The sequence below is a fragment of the Thunnus thynnus genome, chromosome 15, assembly GCF_963924715.1.
Source record: "Thunnus thynnus chromosome 15, fThuThy2.1, whole genome shotgun sequence".
In the NCBI taxonomy this organism is placed as follows: Eukaryota; Metazoa; Chordata; class Actinopteri; order Scombriformes; family Scombridae; genus Thunnus; species Thunnus thynnus.
Genome location: NC_089531.1, coordinates 1,586,471 through 1,602,967, shown reverse-complemented (window position 1 = coordinate 1,602,967; position 16,497 = coordinate 1,586,471). Strand labels below are relative to the sequence as shown.

Sequence of the window (16,497 nt, the reverse complement as noted above, 5' to 3'; positions counted from 1 at the left end):
CCACTACACTTATTTGACAGCTTTAGTTACTTTTCAGATGAAGATTTGACACAATGGATAATATAATAAGCTTTTAAAATACAACACATTGTTAAAGATGAAACCACACTGTAAAAAAAAAAGTTATTTCATAGAAATTTACTGTATTATTTTACAGGGGTTTTTTGTTTTTACTACATTAAGTGTAAATACCATAAAAAAAAAATGCCATAAATGCCATAAAAACACTTACTTTAAAATTACCTAATTTAAAAACAGGCTTGTTTTATACAGTATTGTTTTGTAAATTCATAGAATTATCCATACAAAAACATAATTTCAATAATCATTACTTCATATAAACTTTATTTGAAAGTAATTACAAGCAACTGTCTTCAGATAACATAGCGTTATGCCAGTCCAAATGAAGCTATTAATGTTAGCCTTGAATCAGAATCTCACATCAGTCATAGTAACGTTAAATAAATTACATTTGTCAGTTGACCATTTACATGTTTCAGCTCCTATTCTGTCCTGCAAACATTAAACAAAAGGCTGTGGCAAGTTGTGACCTGAGAAAGACTTTAAGTGACAGCTAGTATGCTAGTGTTAATAAGTTTAGCCAGTTAGCTTGATAAGTTACTAATATTATTTATTAAAGAAACATCAGACCACCCAGCTGCTCCTATTTACTGCTAGTAAATACGTTACCAGTAACCTGCTGCCTACCAATTAAGTTAGTGTTGGTGTGAAGAACACACAATGAAACACAATGCAGTAAGATTTACTTTGTGATAGTGAAATGAGTGTGGTGTGTGTAAAGTGCTGTGTAAGTGTGTGTGTGTGTGTGTGTGTGTGTGTGTGTGTGTGTGTACTGTGCAGACAGGCAATTAGTGTTCATTTTTCATAAGCCTGGTTGTCTGGTGGAAAAACCTGTCTCGGAGCCTGCTGGTCAGGGCTTTGAGGCTGTGGTACAGTTTACCAGACGGCAGAAGCTGAAACAATCCATAGTTGTGGTTAGAAATACAGTTGTAATACACTTGGAAAATAATACAACACCTCAAAATATGTATGTTTTAATGTAATGTTAGTATATCGATGTGTCACAAATTTATTGATAAAATAAATATTTTAATCATGATAATTATTTGAACTTTGCATCCCCCAGCCTCTTCTTGAGTTGTTTTGCATCACTGGCATGGTTTTCCCAGGCACAGCCTTCACATACAGCCTGCATGGTTATTGGAAGGTTCTGGGCCTCAACATCCCCATGGTCATACCCAGCCTCACCACCCTGCAGGAGGGCATTCTCAGCCAGGGGAAAGCCAAGTGGAGCTTAAGGAACTGCTTCTGGGTGCTGCACTGCATGACCCAGGCCTACTATCTGTTTACCAGGTGTGTGCACTAGCTCACTCATTATATAGATCAGTGGCTAAACCGCACTGTCACGCTGGAACTATTGCATGACGTAGGGCTAGGTAGAGAGACCGTGATGAAAACTGGAGGAAACTTGGATCATGTCAACACTATCACACCTCAGAAGCGCTGTGTGTAAGCATTTTGGATTTTACTTTATCAATGGCAAAATTATTGATAAAGATAAGGCTGTTTGCCGACTTTGTATGAAGCAACTACTTTACAGTAATGTTACAACAACAACAAATGGAGTCACCTGTTAGCTTCTCACCCAAGCGGGGCTAAAGAATCAGAGCACCAGCAGCTACACAACCTCGCCCAACTTCCTATTTTTTGCCTATAAATTACAAAATGCTAATGTTCTATATAATTTGAACAAATTCCATAGCACTGTGAATTAATTCAAAGTGACAGCCATAGCGCGTATGCTGCACGGGAGATGGACCTGCTTTTAACTGGTTCCAAATGTAGAGACTACTACATCACTCCAAATTAAGCATCCCAACACAGGATACCAGTCAGTTTTACAAATGGTTTTAAGATTTTGTTGATCACATTTAAAGAACAGCTTGTTCTGGCCCCAACCTTAATTTCAGACAGTCCTAAACTCTTAATGTCCCTGCACTAAAAGAGGCAAAGTTTGATCATGCTTAATTTCTGCTCAAGTGGCAAACTGCACTCCTTAAGAACGGCAGCCTCATGGCTCCCCTCTGCCGCTGCTGTGAGGGTCGGAAGCAAAGTTGCCATTGTGTGTACATTGAAAAAAATACAGGCAACAACGTTGACACCTGTTGGTGTGCAGGTACTTTTAAGAGCATGATACATATTTTCTGCTTTTGTATTCTCAGGACAAGGCTTGCTGAGGCTCATTTCAGAGGATCACAGCCATTGTTGGAATTCTGAGAGGAAGTGGTTGGCTTTCAATCTGTCCTATGAACTTGAGGCTTTTTTTAGCATGCAGGTCTAGTGAAGTGTGTGCAACCCAGGCTTTGAAGACAGTGTCTAGCAAGACCTAGAAAACAATGCAAGATAGGATTGAGCTCAAAGCTTATTGAAAGCATTTCCCCATACCTGCGCTGATTTTCTCTCAAGCTTAATATTACCAGACCGTTTCTGATTCAGACAAGACAGCTTATGAATTGACAACTTTTTTCTGACAGAGCTTCACTGTTCTGTTTGCAGTCCCTCACTAGTTCAAATGGTCTCTTTCTCTTTAATCAACTGTGTGACAAATGCAATCCTTCAGGCAAACAAGTTGGTATTTTTCCTTGATGATGCTTGATGTTTGAACAATTTCAGTGTTCTAAATGAATGGATGTATTAGTCTACACAATCCACAGCAGAAAAAAGTAATCATCAGATAGAATACTATGTTTCATTGTGCAAGCGCCAAATGCTGGTAGATTTTCCATTTGGCGAGTAAATATACCAAAGTACTCATGTGTTGCAGACAGAGACTCAGGCTGTAGTATAACTTGCAATTTCTTTTATCTGCACACTTTACAACCACAACAAAGCAATATGTGTAGCTTACAGTCCATCAGCATATTTTTGCAGCTGTTAAAACCCACTAGCTTTGTGCTAACTACTGCAACTGGAGGAAGTTCCTCTTCTTCTACTACTTCTGCTTCAAAACTCTCACTTTACTCAAAGGCACAACCTGGTGGCAGAATGGCAGAAGTCATACAACATATCCACACACATTAATACTGCATAAAATACAAAATTATGAACCCTAGATCCTGGAAAACATGTTAGATCAGATTATTTATTGTCGTTCAAATAGTTAATTAATGTGAAGTTAATTTATAAAGTTAATCAACCTGCATGATGTTCTTTAGTTTTATGTTGACATTCAAAATTGTAGTTGATTTAATCCCCCCAAAAACAAAACAACAACTACAAAAAACAAGGTATGAACTGAACCATAAATAGTTGTATTTATGAATCCTAATCATAGCCATCCCTAGTTGTAGAGACTAACTAATATGTGCAGTTCTCTCATGACATGGCTTGCCATTGTATCCTTTTCTCTCGTGTTTTAAGTGCTTCTTTCATGGTGACTGACTTGTGACTTAATTGACTTTTCTTGCTTGACATTTAGCATTGACTTGACTTGGCTTACTTGAGTCTAAGTTACAGTGATTTAAGACTTGCTTGAGCCTTTAAGGTTAAGACTTGAGACTTGCTTGTGACTTGCACATGTGTAACTTACTCCCACCTCTGATATTTGTGAACATGAACTACTTTCTCCCAAAGCCACAAACCAGAGATGTAGGACTCACATTTGTGATGCCATCCAGAATAAAGTCTGGAGCTGCTTTATATACAATGAATGTGAAACTAATTTTGTAGTAATTTTTTAATACCCAAATAAGCTTTATTCTATTGTAAACTTTCATATCTGAAACATAAAATGTACCTGTATATTAGGCTTGGGCAATGTCTACAGAATTACTTTGTAAAGCAAGCAGTAAAAGGTAATTTTATGATATATTCTGGTTATTAAACATCTTGAAATCTCATACATCTCAAATGGGGATCTCTATTGAATTAATTGCACAGTGTTGTAAAATGTCAGTAGAAAAATGTATATATTTATTCAGTGTCAAAGTTGATATAAAGGTACTTTTACATAGACCTTCTGGTTTTTGTACATTCAGAACTCCATATATTAATGTGAAATGTCTGTAGATATATTGGGGAGTTGCTTGCAATTACTGTCACATAATGTTTATATAAAGAAGACCCTATACATTAATGGGAAAAGCCTGTAAATATATTGGAGAGTTGATTTTAATTACTGTCAAAAATGTTTATATAAAGTAATGATTATTAAAATTATGTTTTTGTAAACTATTATCACATGATCTTATTTTTTTGCACAGTATAAAACCAACATTTACCAGGGATCTACTGTAAATAGATTGGATAATCACATAAAATAAAAGCTTAAAGCTCTCAAGATATCATTAATGGGTGTTAAAGGAGGGTAATTTGAATGTAATTTTACATATTTTTTCTGTGTTTTACATCCAGAAATCTGTACTTTGATGGGGAGTTCTTGTGGATGGATTGGATAATCCTATGAATTTACCAAAGATTACTGTATAAAAACAAGAGTCTTCATTTAAATTAGGTAATTTTAATCTTTTTATCTTTAATCTTTTTCATTTTTGTACAGATTTATACATTTGTTTAACATTCTAGCAATGTCTAATAATGAGATTTTCTTTTTATTTTATAATGGTTGGACTGTAAAAATGCAGACAATGTCCAAAGTAAATATCCGTATTTTTAAAATAAATCTCTGTAGAATGACTAAAGATTTTTTACTGTTATTTGACAGTAAGTGTTTGGCAACTTTTGCTGCCAGACTTTTTACCTTTTTTTTATGATTTTTTTTTTATACTGCAGTGGTTTCCAACCTTTTTGGCTTTTGACGTCTTACAAAAAGCAGTGTGTAGTCGGGGTCACATTTCACATGTCTATGAGTTGTTAACAGCTCCACCAAATAGTGATTTTTCCCTCTAAACTTCTCACATGCTTTCATTTCAATAAATGTTCAAATGATCCAATATTTCAGGGTTCAGGGTTGGAGGGGCCCGACCCCTATTTTGGGAACCACTGGACTAAACTAGCTAACTGTATATAAAGTAGTGTAAACTAGCTCCACCTCCAGCAGCTACAACAGTAACGTGCTGCTCTAACACTGATGTTTCACTATTAATAATCTAATGATGTCATATATAATAATATATCAGTCAGAGGGACCAAACCACTACTTTTACTGCAATACTTTAACTACATCAAGCTCATAATACTTATGTACTTTTACTGCAATACTTTAACTACATCAAGCTCATAATACTTATGTACTTTTACTGCAATACTTTAACTACATCAAGCAACTACATTTATTGTAGTAGGATTTTTTATGCAGGACTTTTACTGGTAATGGAGTATTTTTACATTGCTGTATTGGTGCTTTTACTGAAGTAAAGGATCTGAGTACTTTTTCCACCACTGCACGCAAATAAATTTATATATACAGATAATATATTTTAAACTCAACTCTTTCTCTGTTTTCCTTAAATTGTTTCTGTTGGCCTGTGCTGCTCTCTGGTGGCTGCTGGGTGATATTACAGTTTTTTATATAAGTTTCTGTGTCCTTCAAATCTGAGCTACAAAAAAAACTACCAACAGACTAAACACATAATAAAAACTACAAAAACTAAAAAATCAACAACAGCTAAGTGCATCTTTCATGTGTTACATGTTACTTTGATGCTGTAAGTACATCTTGCCAGTGATATTTGTGTATTTTGACACATGTAAATGTTTGAAAGCAGGATTTTTACATAGTTTTTTTTTTTATTGTGCTGTGTCTACTTTTAGTAAAATCATAAAACACAAGTAATACTAAAGAGTAAAACACATACCTGTCTTCTCCAGAACAATGTTGGGTGTAAGTAGTGGAGCTCCGCCTTTCAGGTGTAGCTGTTGTCTGTTCATTGGTGATCACATGATGTGACTGTAGCCTACATACTCTGAGAAAGGCTTCATGCTGAAACACGTCAGCAGTTTTGTCAGCCTGTTGATTGAAAATAAATTAATCTTAAAGATCAATCCATGACGTTATTCTTTTTGCTGATTTTTAACTATGGATTGCTGCTTTTTTCCCTGACTTTGTCCTGGAGAATGTAGATACTGCTTTTTTGTAAAAGCAGAGCACCTGCCTGAATTTTCAGTCTAAGCCCTTATAATACATCCATTGTCTCGACCTAATAAGGAGGAGCTCCGTCTCTTCTTCTGACCCTTAAATACCATAATAACATACTAATAACACTATTGCATGGCCTAACATTATTATAATGTGGAAAATGAAAACAGCATAATCCAGCAACATGGGTTCTAAATGCAAATAATGGGGAATGGAAGTAATTGCATAACGCAAATTCCATAGCATGACAAAAACTGAATTTCAACATGATTATTCTGATTATCTGGATATTGTTACTTGCACTTGTAAATTGTTTGCTCAGACATTCTTTCTGTTTATTCCAATCACAAGCATCTGTTTTTATTTGTTATGTTTATTGCAAAACATAACAATTATAAACATCAATAGACATTATATGCCAAGGTTTAAGGAGTATATAAATTATATAATGAAAGAAGAAAAAGGGAGGAAAAGGCTTTGGGTTTTGAAGAATAGTTTGTATGTATTGTTGCATTTCATTTATAAAAAATTAAATAAAGGTTTGCTATTATAAAATGTACTCTTGTGTAATTTGAAATTTTGCTAAGATAATAAAAAGATTTGTGATATAATACTATTTTTTGCTCTGAACTGCAGATGTCATAAAAACCAAACAGCACATATCTGTATGTTAATGAATATTGAACAGACTATGTTGGATAAATTATTTCCAAAACATAACAGTTATAACAGGACAACAAACATCTGTTTTAAATACTCTAACATACTCTACTCAGCAGCTCGTTGACGTCATGGCGAAAATGATGAGAAACCGCAAAGCACCGTGGGTAATCTGCAGCGCTGAGTGACCATCGTTGTTGATGACTCTCTCCCTTCAGTCCATGAAGAGGCGAACTCACTAAGTTCACTTGAGTTTTTCAGAGAATTGGGACGACACTTCACGGCTGCGGGGATTCCCCGGAGGAGAAGTCAACGAGGGCACGTTGAACGACTGATGAAACGCAGCTTCACGCATCATCCCAACCAACCCAACCAGCGAATGTAACCAGTACTAGCCAATCAGAGGCAGAGTAGGGCGGGTCATGACTTCGCCATCCTAGGAAAAGAAATTTGGCGAGCGGTTTGTAACTAGCTGTGAGCCGCCATCAGAGCTCCTGCTTCCTGGTTAAAAATGTCTAAAATAACCGAGTTGCGGGTCCTGGTGAGACGCAGACTGAAGGCAGCTGCGGAGGAGATCTGCGGGGTTCTGGACCAGACTCTGGAGGAGTTGGAGAAGGAAGTCTGCCGCCAGCGGAAGCTGCTGGACATCGTGCTCAGTCCGCAGATCCGTTTGCACAGACTGGGTTAGTGACCGACTGCGGAACTCTGTACAAAAACCTGCTGATTTTAAATTAATGTGCGTACTGTACCGCGAACGTACCGCATATCACGTGATAAACGTCTATGTCACAATGAGAAGATGCATCTGCATGATTCGGCTTCTAGACAAGTCACCGAGAAATGAATTGTTTTACAGAAATGTCAACTTTATTAAAGGACCAGTGTGTAAGACTTAAAGGTATCTGTATTTGCAAAAATGAATATTGGCAGACATGGAATATAATATTCATAGGTATGTTTTAATTAGTGTATAATCAGCTGAGTATAAGAATCATATTTTCGTTACCATAGAATGATCCCTTTATGTCTTTTCTTTTTAATTGAACAATTTTCATTTACAAACTCAAGAAGCTTGCATACAAACTAGATACAAACCAGACAATATACATATACATACTGTATACTCTGAGTTATAAATATAGTTAGTGTATATATACACAGTGTCCGAAATTAACTTTTTGACTCACCTGCCAAGGGGGCTGGTAGATGAAAAAAATACACTGGCCAAGCATATTTTTTACTAGCCAAAATAATGAATGAACCTTTTTGTGTCACATATACATTCGTTTCAGTATATTTCATTGAGATAATAAGGTATTATTTGTATACAAACATAAAGAAGAGGCCAGAACAAAATCTGGATCAAAATTATTTTAGTTTGACAGAACAGTACAGTTATAGGTCTGTGTTAATCAATACAGCTGTCTACGCCGTGTGTCAAGCGCGCTGTTTTTCTCCATTTTACACACATAACCACAGTCGTGATCGGCTCTGAGCACTTTCAAAACGCAGGTGACCTACGCTCAACACTGTAGCTGAAAGCCTCCTGTGTAGACACACAGACAGAGGTGGATCAGCTGTCAGTTGGCTTTAAAGCTATAATATGTAATTATTCCACATAAAAATGTCTAAAAACAACTAGACCTATGTTATATATGTTGTTGGGTTGTGTACTTACATTATCCCAAATGTTTCCAACAATTTTCAAACCCAGAGAAATCTGTAATTTAATCAAAGTAACGGACCGTTTCATTTGGTCGCCTGTCAATGGCGTCATACCTCCTCTACCAAAGAGTAAACACGCACAAGATGCATACGGCGGCGCTGTGTTTGTCCGCTACAATGGCGTCTACCAAAGAGTAACTTACACACACACAAGATAATACATCGGCGTTGTGGTTGTTCCACACAAACTGTTATAAATTGACTTTTATTTAGTTTTAAGCCACATTTTCATGATAAATTTAGGTGGTTTTTAACTATATCTTTTAGCCAGAAGAAGGATTTTAGTCATTGGACGTCTGGATCTTAAGTTATCAGAGAAATAAACTGGACAAACGTTAGCAGCAGCTCGGCTAACAGCCCCTCCAGGAAGTCCGGTGGTTGCTGTACATCATCGGAGAAACATTGATTTTCTAGGTAAAACAGCTTTAATTAGTATTTTAACGATTTTAATCTGCATGTACGTTTGTTTTTGGAGAGGAGGAGACCTCTGCGGATAATTCGGCTCCCGGGAGAAACCGACCGAACGTCTGGATCTTAAGTTATAAGAAAATTAGTAATTTGTGATAAAACATAATGCACTATGATACACAGAATTTAACTACTGAAGTATTGATGGTGCAGCATGACAATACACTGCTTAGTCAAAGACAGACATGAAGGTTGACTGCACAATAGTTTTACGATTAGAGGAAGACAGACATCCATTAATTCTATACAAGAAGCTTAGTTTGATTTTCAATTTTTGAATCAATTGTTGAATATGAATCTTGAATGATAGTCTGCTGTCAAGCTAAAAAAAAAAGTATTTGTATGACTCAGCAAAAGTAATATGGGTGCCATTTAAAGTTTTAATGGTAGGATACTCAAAATCTCTGGTGGAGGTGGAGAATACCATATACTTGGTCTTTTCTGGATTTAAAACTAGTCTGTGATTAAGAAATTATATTTGGGAAGCATCAAAGGCAGACTGGAAATGAGTGCCTGGACTGGGGTGGAGCTTGGGGCATATAAAATTGTGTCATCTTTAAAAAAATGTACATTGAAGTATTGATTAGTGAGAATTATGTTATTTATGTATAATAACAAAAGCAATGGACCAAGGAATAGACCCCAAGGATAGAGTTGACACAATGGATAATATAACAAGCTTTTAAAATACAACACATTGTTAAAGATGAAACCAGTGGTTTCCAACCTTTTTGTCTTTTGACGTCTTACAAAAAGCAGTGTGTAGTCGGGGTCACATTTCACATGTCTATGAGTTGTTAACAGCTCCACCAAATAGTGATTTTTCCCTCTAAACTTCTCACATGCTTTCATTTCAATAAATGTTCAAATGATCCAATATTTCAGCAAAAATCAAAGATTAGAGAAAAAGTCCAAAAACTGAAAACAGATTTGTGTATCAGAACTTTGTTTTTTCTTCTTTCCTCTCCCATTAATCATCTCACCACCCCTCAGATTTATCTGCTGACCCTTTGGAGGGGCCCGACCCCTAGGTTGGGAACCACTGGACTAAACTAGCTAACTGTATATAAAGTAGTGTAAACTAGCTCCACCTCCAGCAGCTACAACAGTAACATGCTGCTCTAACACTGATGCTTCACTATTAATAATCTAATGATGTCATATATAATAATATATCAGTCAGAGGGACCAAACCACTACTTTTACTGCAATACTTTAACTACATCGAGCTCATAATACTTATGTACTTCTACTGTAGTAGGATTTTTCATGGAGGACTTAACTGGTAATGAAATATTTTTACATTGTTGTATAGGTACTTTTACTGAAGTAAAGGATCTGAGTACTTCTTCCACCACTGCCTCTAAACTACTGTGGAGCTTCTTCCCTCTGAAACGATCGTTGGCTGAGTTGGACAAAAAACAGTAAAGAAAGGATCTACATTTTATTGAGTTTATTTAGTCAGATACCAATCAATTTAAACATTCCCAGATCAGTCAAGGTACAATCTGGCTCAGGACATCTCTAAAAATCTGTAGTCACCCCTCAGAAGTTCAGATTCACCTTATAAACAGAGTTCAAATCTTGGTTTAGGTAGGATTTTTGTGACTGCACTGGTATCCCACAACCAATTCAGGTGTTCCTCAAATGGACAGGAAGAAGAACTCCTCATCTGGTTGGTATCAGTAATCCAGTGCTGAAGCGACACTGAAAGTCATGCATGACTGAAAACAAAAAAATCAAGTTCTGTCTTTGTTTCCTGATGTCTGATGTGTTTCCTGTTTCCTGCAGACGTCCAGCAGCTGTTGGAGAGTAAAGAAGAGGTTCCCCCTGAACAGCAAGAGGGGAGCTCCGGTCTGGACCAGGATGACCCAGAGCCCCCACACATTAAAGAGGAACAGGAGGAATTCTGGACCAGTCAGGAGGGAGAGCAGCTTCCAGGGCTGGAGGAGGCTGATATCATCAGGTTCACATACATTCCTGTCCCACATGAAGATAATGAAGAGAAACCTCAATCCTCACAGCTTCATCAAAGACAAACTCCAGCCAGCAGAGCAACTGAACAGATGGAAACAGAAGCTGATGGAGAGAACTGTGGCGGACCAGCCAGAAACTTGGTCCTTCATAGGGGTAGGAGACATTATGCTAGGAAAAATATGTTTCGTGTCTTTGGTTGCTCTGAGTGCGGTAAATCATATCACTACAGTTACCTTCTGGAGAGACACATGAGAACTCACACAGGAGAGAAACCGTTCAGTTGCTCGTTGTGTGGAAAAGAATTTACACAAAAGGGACATGTGACACAACACATGGCTGTCCACTCAGCTGAGAAACGATTCAGCTGTCATCTTTGTCACAAAAGATTCACCTGGCGTTCACAGGTCAAAAAACACAAGTGTGTTCGAAAGTCCTCACAGCTTCATCAAAGCCAAACTGAGGAGAACAGAGAGGCTGAGCCTCCAGCCAGCAGCTCAACTGAACAGATAAAAACAGAAGCTGATGGAGAGGACTATGAAGGATCAGAACCAGCCAGGAACTCACATACAGATAGACATTTACAATCAGTTAGTGATGACAAGACTTTAGACTCTACTGAGACTGGATTCAGTGATCATTGGAAGGAAACCAGGGAACCTCAGTCAGGTTTAATCTCTCTGAAAAATAATAAAGTGTGTGTAAGTGATGAGAGATGTAACACAGATAAGAAATCATTCGGTCACTCTACATGTGTGAAGAGATTTGGTTCCAAACCATGTGTGAAGGGACACATGAGAACTCATGCAGCAGAGAAAAGATTTAGTTGTTCAATTTGTGGTAAAAGATACACAGTTAGGGGAAATTTGGTATCCCACATGGCACTTCACTCAGGGGAGAAACGTTTTAGTTGCAGCGTTTGCAAAAAAAGATTCACCTGGCATACACAACGCAAGAGACACATGTGTGTTAGTAAATCCTCCCAGCTTCATCAAAGCCAAACTGAAGAGAACAGAGAGGCAGAAACTCCAACCAGTAGCTCAACTGAGCAGATAAAAACAGAAGCTGATGAAGAGGACTGGAGGATCAGAACCAGCCAGGAACTCACATCCAGATAAACATTTACAACCAGTTTGTGAAGACTTAAGACTCTAACCCAAATCTGAAGGCACACATGAGACTCTGCACAGGAGAGAAACCATTCAGCTGTTCACTTTGTGACAAAAGATTAATTTGGCAACATCAGCTTTAAACTCATAAGTGTATCCGTTATGAGTCCTCATGGCTCTGTCAAAGCCAAACTGAGGAGAACTGAGAGGCAGAGACAGTAGCTCAACTGAACAGATGAAAACAGAAGCTGATGGAGAGGACTGTAAAGGATCAGAACCAGCCAGGAGCTCACATCCAGATAGACATTTACAACCAGTTAGTGATGATAAGACTTCAGAATCTTCTGAAGCTGAGACTGAGACTTTCAGTCAGGTTTAAACTCTCAGGAAAATAAAGAAGTGATAGAGATGTAGAGATGTAGTACTCATAGGAAATCATTAAGCTGCTCTGAGTGTGGAAAAAGATTTGGCCAGTTAGGAAGTTTACAAACTCACATGCAAAGTCATACAGGAGAGGAACCATTTAGCTGCTCAGTTTGTAATAAACACTTGTGGTGCATTGATTGATGTAGATTAACTTTAACTAAACACATGCTAATTTACACTCCATCTTAAAATGTCTTTCAATTACTGACTCAGTCTCCCTGGTTGAGACAGGAACAACATGTATGAGTTTGAAATAATAACATCAGAGGAAGGAAGAGTTCATCTTCTGCTTAAAGCCTTTACAATAATCGACTGGTAGTCTACATACAGTTCTACGGTTGAGTACCCCCCCCCCCTCTCTACTTTTCTGGTACTGACCAAAATGTAAGTTTCTTTATTAGAACTATTTACAGCAAGAAGACGGTTGTCACAATAACAATACCAGCAGTAACACATTGATAATAATAATTATAAAAAAAATAATACATCAAAAAGGGACAGGGAAAAGAGAAGACGATGGAGAAAAAAAAAGGTAAAAATAAATAAATAAAAAGAATTGTCAGTGAGCACACTGTGCAAACAGGCTTATCTCAAATGATTATATTGCATCTCACATGATGTATGGGAAGGGAAGGAGCAGGCAATGCCAGTAGACTATGTCTTCTAATCTTTGTTAGGTGAAAAGTTAATGTTTCTGATGTAATCAGAATGGATGAGCCCCTTTAAGTCTATTTTTTTTCCAGTTCAAGGAAGTAAAGAATATCTGTAATCCAATGAAAATGAGAGGGAGAAATTTTGGCCTTCCAATTAAGCAGTATCAGTCATCTTACCAGCGAAATGTCAGTTTCTAAAACTCTCAAGTATCTGATCTTAACGTCTGTTCAGATTCATCATTTTGTTTTCTACAATTACCGAACTGGAATTGTTTCCACTGATCTCACAACCTCACACCTTCTTCAGAGATCATTTTGTAATTATCAGTCTCTCAGCTCCAACATATTTTTTAAAAATACTCAAATGGGTGATGTACAATGTACAGCAAGGTATTTCTGCCACCATTACAAACATATTTGCTCAGCTTCTTGTAAGATAATTTTCTTATTTTAACACGATCCCTTTCACATTGTGACAGTTTTTTTGTGTTTTCATGTTGATATTTTTGCTATTACAACAAAACAAATATTTCATTTTATCAAGAAAACCTTGTTATTACTACATATTATTTATCTTATTACAACAGAAACTTTGTCATCATTACACAAAATCTACTCAAAATGAGAAACATGTACATAACTTTAAAACAAGAAAAGTGAGATATATCGTTATAACAAAAAATGTTATAGGGTAAAATGATCTTTTAAAAAGAGAATGTTTTGTCATGTTGGCTGCAACATGCTGCTGTAATAGAATGTTTAAGACACGGCTGTTCATTCATACAGCTTCGATCAGTATTGGATGTATTTGTGTATTTTTATGTTTATCAAAAGCTGTTGATACTGGTGATTGTAATATTTTGCTTAAATTATCTTGTTAATGCTCCATAATTATATTATTAACCAACAACACTTTGTAAGTGTAAATGGAAGCTCATCTAATATGATCTGAGCTGGTTCTGGTGTCCCACAGGGTTCTATTCTTGGACTTGTCTTTATCTTTCATCCATGTTTCTTTCACTCTTTGCAGATGATACCAGTCTGTTTCTGTCACATCAGAAAAATTATTCCACACTTACTTCTGATGAAAGTTCTGAACTAGATATAAAATTTCAAATTCAACAAACTTTCGCCGTATATCAAATAAATCTAACTTTATTTACTGCCAAAACCCAAATATACTGTAAATTTTATTCTTTCCCTTTTATTGGACATTATTACTAATGCCTCAATTTTCAAGATTCTTTGTTGTCTTTAATTGAAAAGTTATCTATTTTGTTTTTTTTAATTTTTTAGCTATTATTGTAACTTTCATATTTTCCTGATTACTATATATCATTTTATTGTAGTTTTAGTTTTTATTGATTAATTCTTGTGTGCGTGTGTGGTTATTTAATCTCACCAACATGATCCTTTTATCAGTTATGTTTCATGTGTTTTACTGCTTTTTTGTTTGTTTGTTGGTCTTAAGTCTCAAAGATAATGGATAATTTTTTGTGTCATATTGACACCAGTAATAAAACAGTTAAAATGATACCCAGCCTTATACACTAGTCAAGTCAGTTTTATTTATATAGTGCCAAATCAAGACAGACATTATCTCCGGGCATTTTTCACATAGAGCAGGTCTAGACTGTACTCTTAAATTTACAGAGACCCAACATTCCCCCCATGAGCAGCACTTGGCGACAGCGACTAGGAAAAACTCGCCTTTAACAAGAAGAAACCTCAAGCAGAACCAGCTTCTAGGTGGATGCTGGTTGGGTTAAGAGAGAAAGAGACAGAGAAGCAGAGCAACAACTATAATAACAATAACAACAACAATAATAATAATAGAAATATGACTAATTATAATAGCAGTAGCAGTGGGCAAAAATGACTAATAATAGCAGCAGCGGTGAGTGTCAAGCTGGACCACTATGTTAATATTATTCTGAACATTAAATGTAATACTTGTATGTTATGCTTCTGGTTATGTGACTGCTGATGTCTGAATACAGAGCTCCAAATAAAGTAGATTTTGGAACATGACTTGGTCTTGTTTTCTTTGTTGTTGCAGTTATGATTATAATTATCCATGATTATATATCATAAATGATTATTTCGCATGCATACATGGGTCACACGTGTTTTGGGTTTGTTTTTTATTTTTTTAAGTTTCAAAAATGAATGTGAGAGGAAATGATCTTTTGTTGGAAGTCGCAGCTTGCATGAGGACCTGATGGATTTCTGAATCACACAAGACTTGAAATTAGGCCACCAGCACCGATCCAACACTCACCTGTAAGGGGTTGTTGACGTGTAATTATTCCTGCTGTTCATACAAACTGTGAGGTCATCTCTTCATAACATGACTGTAAGAGATTAACTCTACAGTCCTCTCTCTAAACCTCAACTCAAGATGATATGGCTCTAGAACTAGACCAGTAGAACCTTCCTAATGACCACTATAACCTTCATAATGATGACTAGAATATTAATGATCACTAGAACCTTCTTAATGACCACTAGAACCTCATTAATGACCATGAGAACTTTCTTATTGACCACTACAACCCTCTTAATGACCACTAGAACCTTAATGACCATTATAACCTTCTTAATAACCAGCAGAACCTTCTTATTTGCCAACAAGACTGAATGGACAGCATGAATCAATGTCAGCAGGACCCTCTAAGGCGACTACTAGAACCTTGGCAAAGATTATAAAATCTCTCAAAGACCTACTACAACATCCCCAATGACCAGTGGAACTGACTGAATGGCCTCTATAAATTCCTAAAAGACCCCTTAAACGTCCTTAAGGACCATTAGAACATGAAATAGGACCCCCAAACCCCTTCATTGGCAACTACAACCTCTTATAAGATAACTAGACCCTCTTGAAGACTTCTAGAGCCTAATTGATGACCACTAGAACCTTGTATATGTATCCTCCTTAATTACCACTAAAAGCACTTTAAGAACCCCACGAATCTCCCAAAGACCTTCTAGAGCTCCCTAAATGACTAACAGAACCTCCTGATGGACTACAAGTGTTTCTTTCTTTCTTCAGTAAGTGGGTAACAGCAGTTTACATATTCCTGCTGTGGTTTAAATGGTTTTTATAATTAGAGGATTGATGGATTAAAATATTTACAGTGTTTGAGAAGAATGCAGAGGGAAACAAAACCCCACACACATTTTAGAAAGCATCATACTTCAAGGAATACTCTGATCTTTTGGGTAAGTCCTCTTGTCGTCCATTTTCTCCAGAGTCAGATATTTGAGATGATACTAGTTTCATCTCTGAGTGTCTAAGATGTATGGGTATGGGATGTATGTAGCCTCACAAAGCACAAAGACTGGAGACAGTTATCTTCAT

General features: G+C 36.7%; 1 protein-coding gene across 1 annotated transcript; it reads left to right on the top strand.

Moving 5' to 3' along the window:
• The first annotated feature begins 6,596 nt into the window (after positions 1–6,596).
• LOC137198918 (zinc finger protein 660-like) lies at positions 6,597–15,164 on the top strand. Its single transcript, XM_067612934.1, has 2 exons — positions 6,597–7,461; positions 10,763–15,164. Exons 1-2 carry the CDS (start codon positions 7,290–7,292, stop codon positions 12,061–12,063), a joined length of 1,473 nt encoding a protein of 490 aa, XP_067469035.1. The 5' UTR covers positions 6,597–7,289; the 3' UTR covers positions 12,064–15,164.
• Positions 15,165–16,497: the final 1,333 nt, after the last annotated feature.